Source organism: Lipotes vexillifer, unplaced genomic scaffold (genome assembly GCF_000442215.2).
Source record: "Lipotes vexillifer unplaced genomic scaffold, Lipotes_vexillifer_v1.1 scaffold1158, whole genome shotgun sequence".
Taxonomy (NCBI): domain Eukaryota; kingdom Metazoa; phylum Chordata; class Mammalia; order Artiodactyla; family Lipotidae; genus Lipotes; species Lipotes vexillifer.
This window is the reverse complement of record NW_006793745.1, coordinates 1,614,701-1,620,145: the sequence shown is the minus strand read 5'-3', so window position 1 is coordinate 1,620,145 and position 5,445 is coordinate 1,614,701. Positions and strand designations below refer to the sequence as shown.

General features: G+C 60.0%; 1 protein-coding gene across 1 annotated transcript in view; it reads left to right on the top strand.

The window, feature by feature from the left end:
• The first annotated feature begins 3,406 nt into the window (after positions 1-3,406).
• Positions 3,407-5,445, top strand: part of ATOH8 (atonal bHLH transcription factor 8) — a 34,150-nt gene continuing 32,111 nt past the window's right edge. Inside the window, exon 1 of the mRNA XM_007466746.1 lies at positions 3,407-4,162. Within this exon, the coding sequence (XP_007466808.1) occupies positions 3,407-4,162 (756 nt within the window). The remainder of the gene's footprint in view (positions 4,163-5,445) is intronic.

Here is a 5,445-nt window from a genome sequence, read left to right as displayed (position 1 = left end):
GGTGGGCTGAGAATCACAATAACAGGGACCCTTCACATCACTTGGGCCCTCCTGTTCCGGTACATGGCATTCCATCTTATGACTAAGGGGATAACGCCCAGATAACAAACTGCGGCTCAGAGAGGTGAAGGGGCTGCTCAAGGCCACACAGCTGCTGGTGAGTGGCAAAGCACTAGGCTAGCCTGATGCCAACCCCTGGGCCCCGAGATTTGACCAGCGGGAGAGGCAGCATGGCGAGGGGGAAGGAGCATGTCCTGGGAGACTGGCTGGGTCTGAGTCCCGTTCTACCTCCACCCAGTGCAGATGGCCACTCCTCTCCACTCCCTTCTCTTCCTCCCACCCCTTGGGATCTCAGTGACCTTCTCCTCTGTTTCGGAAGAGTTGGTGACAGGCTCAGGATCAGCATGAGTGGAGCCTTTGCTATTCAACCAAGACACGTGATTTTCCTGGAGCACAGCCTGGCCTCTTTAGGGACAATTTTCAGTCCTGCCAAGAGATTTCTGCATGCCCTAACTAGCCATGGACACCCCAGCCTGCAAGTGCACCCCGAGCCTGGGGGGAAAAGCTGGGATGCAAGGCACCTGGGCAGCTGTGCTAATCCAGGATGCGTAAGGCCACCGTCATTCCACTTACCTACCAGGCTCAGCGCTGTACTTGCAGCCTCACTTAATCCTCATGCCAGCCCAATGAGACAATATTACGATCTCCATTTTACAGAGGGGGAAACTGAGGCTCAGAGAGGCCCTCAGCAGCTCTGGAGAGGGGGTCTTGGCTTTCCCCCCAACTCTGCCACCGACTGGCTGGGTGCATGAGGAGTGGGTAGGCTGGGGTCTCAGCTTCTGCTTGGGGTCTGGAGAATGTAAAGGGCATGAAGCCTTCAGCAAAAGTCTCCAGGGAGGAAGGAAACAGTGGCTTTTCGGGAGCTCACAAACCCAGGGGTTCAGGCAGGACCTCAGTGGAGGACAAGTTGCAGCAATTCTTGTGAGTGACCACATGCAGAGGCCAGCAAGAGTGACAGGGGGCTGTGCTGACCAGCCAAGGCTTACAGGAGGAGGGGAGACTGGAGCCAGTCATCAAAGAGTGAGAAGAGTGTTCTCTTCAGAGGGTCCCGGGCTGGTGGTGGAAACAGAAGGAGAATGGGGACTCCTCTCTGGGGCTTACCCTTGGTCTTCAGGAGAGAGATAAGGTACGGGAAGATGCTGGCTGCCCAGGGAAGGGGGCGCCTCAGGCAGCACACATTTTATGATGCCGGGACCCATCCCGGTGGAAAAAATGAGGTTTTGCATTTATCAGAAAACTGCATGCCTCTGCGTGTGTCCCTGTGTGAATGTCGACGTGTGGAGGGATGTTTGAAGCCTTATGTCAAAGGCCTTTTACATCTGTGATCTCCTTTTACTTCCCCAACTATCTTGAGAGGTTGGCTGGACAGAAATACCATCCTCAAGCACAGATTCAGAACCCCAGTGAGATGAACTGTCTTGCTCAGGGTCATGGAGCTTGAGAGTTGAAAAGCCAAGTACAATCTATGCTCTTGCCTCTGAACCTTCTGCCTGGACCCCCATCCTACCTCACAGGACACTGTATGGCACAGGTCACCATGTCATCTGCCTCCTCCCACCCCCAGGGCATTCTCCCCTAGAGGAGAGAAGGCACTCTAATGAACCCTGCATTTTCACAAGAAAAACCCCACTGGGTTTGGTGGGTCTGGGGATGGGAGTGAAGGACTGAAACCAGAAAGACAAAGATTCCAGTGGCTGCAGAGGTCAGAGCCCAAGGCCAGGGTCAAGGGTCTATCTTCTCTCAAACTGCTTAAAGCAACCACCACCAAGGAGGAAGTTACTACCACAGAGAAAGGACCTGCGAAGAGTGAAGGACCGTGTGCTGGTCCTCAGGGCAGCCTCCGGGAGGTGGGCTCGGGTGAGGGCCCACTAGTTTGCCCTTTATTTTCCCCCAGAATCTCCAGTGGGATGGCACTGGGACCGAAGGTCTGGGCAGTCGACCTCTGTCCCTTGCCAATAACAGTGGGCACCTGCAAAGCTCTCACTCTGTGCCAGGCAGCTCTGAAAGCTCTGCACAGATATGCTCAGTTAATCTTCACAACACCTCGGGAAGAAGGTATAATTGTTACTTCCATTCTACAGATGAGGAAAGGGAGGCACAGAGAGGTTCAGTGACTTGCCCAACGACACTCAGTTTGTAAGTGGCAGAGCTGGCACTGGAACCCAGGAAATCTGCCTCTAGAAACTATTCTGCCTCTGTTATTAATAATAATAATAACCAAAGCTTCCATTTGACTGGTAACCCCTATGTGCCTGGGGCTGAATTCCCCACAGCAACGTAGCGGGCAACCTGCGGTGAGGTGACTTGAGATTCTCCAAGATGCTGCGTCTAAACCCAAAGCTTCCACGCTGCTTGGCCACTTTAACTCGCTGCGTGACCGTGGGAAAGCCCATTCCTTTTCAGAGCCTCAGTTTGCCTGGCGCTTAGCCCTTCTGCTCCTGGTCTCTCTGCTCCAGCAAGTGACCCGAGCGGATGGGGCTGCGGTGCAGGGGGAGTGAGGGTCTCGGGCAACCCCAGAGCCTTTCCCTTCCCTCGTCGACCTACCCCCACCCCCGCCCCCCAGGAGAAGTCGCCATTCTGTTTCTTTCTCGATTGGCAAGCTGGGGTGGAGGGCTGGACGTGGAGGTGCTGGGTGCGGAAGGCGACGCTGCGTCACCGAGAGGTCAGCAAGGCCAGGGAGACAAGGCCCGGCTCTGATCTGGAGAAGGGCCGAAGGGCCTAGAAGGCACGTGCTCGGGAGCGGACTGTCCTCTGGGGAAAGAGAAGCGCCCCGGACTTGAGGAGGGGGCGGGGAGGGAGAGTCAGAGGACCAGGTTCTGGGCAGAAGGGATGGGGGTGGGGGGAGGTGGAGAGGACGCGGACAAAGGAGGCGGCCGGCAGCCCAGCTGTTTTGAAAAATGCTTCCTGTTTCTTTAAAGGCGCTCGCGGCTCGGGCGGCCGGGGCTGGGGAGGCTGCGGCGGGAGCTGCCTCCTCTCCGGGCGGCGGCGCTGACTGATCTCGCGAATTGGGCTTCTGTGTAAACTGAGGCTAAACAAACACAGATGGAGCGCAGCGGGCGTTCTCCAGAAATGCTGGCACGGCGGCAGCGACTTCAGATGACACTCTGAGCGCTCCGGGATCGGACAGCCCGGCGGCTTCGCGGAGCCGGCGGCGCAGCTGCCCCGGACGAGGGGGAGAAAGGGAGGGAGGGAGGGAGGGAGGGAGCGAGCAGGGGGAGAGCTGGAGACTCCGAGGCGCTGAGCGCCGCGGCCGCCCGGGCAGAGCCGGCGCGCAGCGTGTAGAGCGAGCGCGGCGGGCGCGCTTCCCGGGCAGCCCCACGCCCCTGCCTTGCGCGCTGCCCGCGCCATGAAGCACATCCCGGTTCTCGAGGACGGGCCGTGGAAGACCGTGTGTGTGAAGGAGCTGAACGGCCTCAAGAAGCTCAAGAGGAAAGGCAAGGAGCCGGCGCGGCGCGCGAACGGCTATAAAACTTTCCGATTGGACTTGGAAGTGCCCGAGCACGGCGCCGCCGCCACCGACGGGCTGCGGGACAGGACCCAGCGGCTGCAGCCGGTCCCGGCCCCGGTGCCAGCCCGGGTGACGCCGGCCGTTCCCTCAGGTGGGGGCGCGGACACGGCCGGGGAGCGCGGGGGCGCCCGGGCTCCGGAGGTCTTGGACGCGCGGAAACGCGGCTTCGCCCTGGGCGCAGTGGGGCCGGGACTCCCCACGCCGCCGCCACCGCCGCCGCCTCCAGCTCCCCAGGGCCAGGTACCTGGGGGTCCCGAGGCACAGCCTTTCCGGGAGCCCGGCCTACGTCCCCGCATCTTGCTGTGCGCACCGCCAGCACGCCCCACGCCGTCGGCGGCCCCTGCTCCTCCGGAGCCCTCAGTGCGCCCGGCCCCCACCACGCGCCCTGGGGAAAGTTCTTACTCGTCAATTTCACACGTAATTTACAATAACCACCCGGATTCCTCCGCGTCGCCTAGGAAACGGCCGGGCGAAACTACCGCCGCCTCCTCCGAGATCAAAGCCCTGCAGCAGACCCGGAGGCTCCTGGCGAACGCCAGGGAGCGGACGAGGGTGCACACCATCAGCGCAGCCTTCGAGGCGCTCAGGAAGCAGGTACCGGCTCCCAGCCACACACCCTCACTGCGCCCGGGTATGACTGCGGGAGTGGGTGGGTAAGTGGCGGGGGGACTTTAGGGAGGATGAGGGCGTGGGTAAGCGGCAAGTTGTCCCCGCCCGGCCGGCCCCAGGGCCCAGACAGGTTTGGGTCCTCCTAGGGCAGTGACCTTTGCCACAGCGTTGGTACGGCTCTTAGTCTGCAAAGTGGGGGTGAAGGTTCGAGATCGCTGGCTCGGGCACGCCCTGGTTACAGCCACCCCCATCCCCCCTGGGGTGACCCTGTCTGCGCGTCTGACTTCACCCCTCATAGTTCACTTTTACGGCAGCGAATATTTGTCTCCCGGGGTCCCTTGGGCGCGGTGCGGAGTGGAGAGGGGCAGTGTGGGAATCTGTCTCCGGCGGGGAAAGGGGGAAGACCCTTACCCTTCCGGCAATTTGGCGTGGTCTTGGAGGCCCGGAATGCTGCGGAGGGGTGGTCCTGGCTTTGCCAGAACATAAGGGCCCCGCATTCCGCGGGAACCTGTCAGCCCCTCCTCAGCCCCCACCTCCCAGCAGGGATGCTCCTGAACTCAGGTTGCTTCTGCGCTCTGCACCCCTCGCTCCTGGTGTCTTTAAGGACCCGGGGTACAAGCCTGAGCCCCCTCTGCAGGGGCGGCCTCAGGAATTGGCTGGAGAGGGCCTTTCCAGGAGATCCCCTCCACTGCTGCCCTTCGCTGCCCGCCGCATGCTGAAGCAGGCAGGTCTGCTGAGGGGACTGATTGGTTCGGGGAATCTTCAGAAACTAGTTCTGGGGTGGGTTAGGGGCTTCTTAGTTTGGGGCAGGTGGGGGCTGTCCTCACCAGACACTGTCTTCTGGGGCCGATGGGAAAGAATATTTGTCCAAGAATTACCCATAGCGGGGAGTGGCAGTTTTACAATTCCACTTAGACGAGATTGAGACCGCCCCGGGATTCTAGGCTGCACATTTTCGCAGAGCGGAGATCTAAGAAGAGTGTGGTAAGTGCCCCCTGCCCCCACCCGACACAGGGCATGGGGAAGGGTTGGGGGGGCGTGGATGTGACTGGTTTGAATGGTCAGGATTTTTGCTTGCTCTGCAGCTGACTTCCTGTGTGACTTCAGGAAAGTTACTTACCCTCTCTGGGCTTTAGCCAACAACAAAGGATTTCAGAAAACATGATCTTCTTTTTGGATCACACTCTCTCCTCTTCCTCCTGTGGGTGGGGCAGGGAAGGTGCCTGTGTCCATCCATGGGAAGGGAATTAAACTCCTGGGGGAAAGAG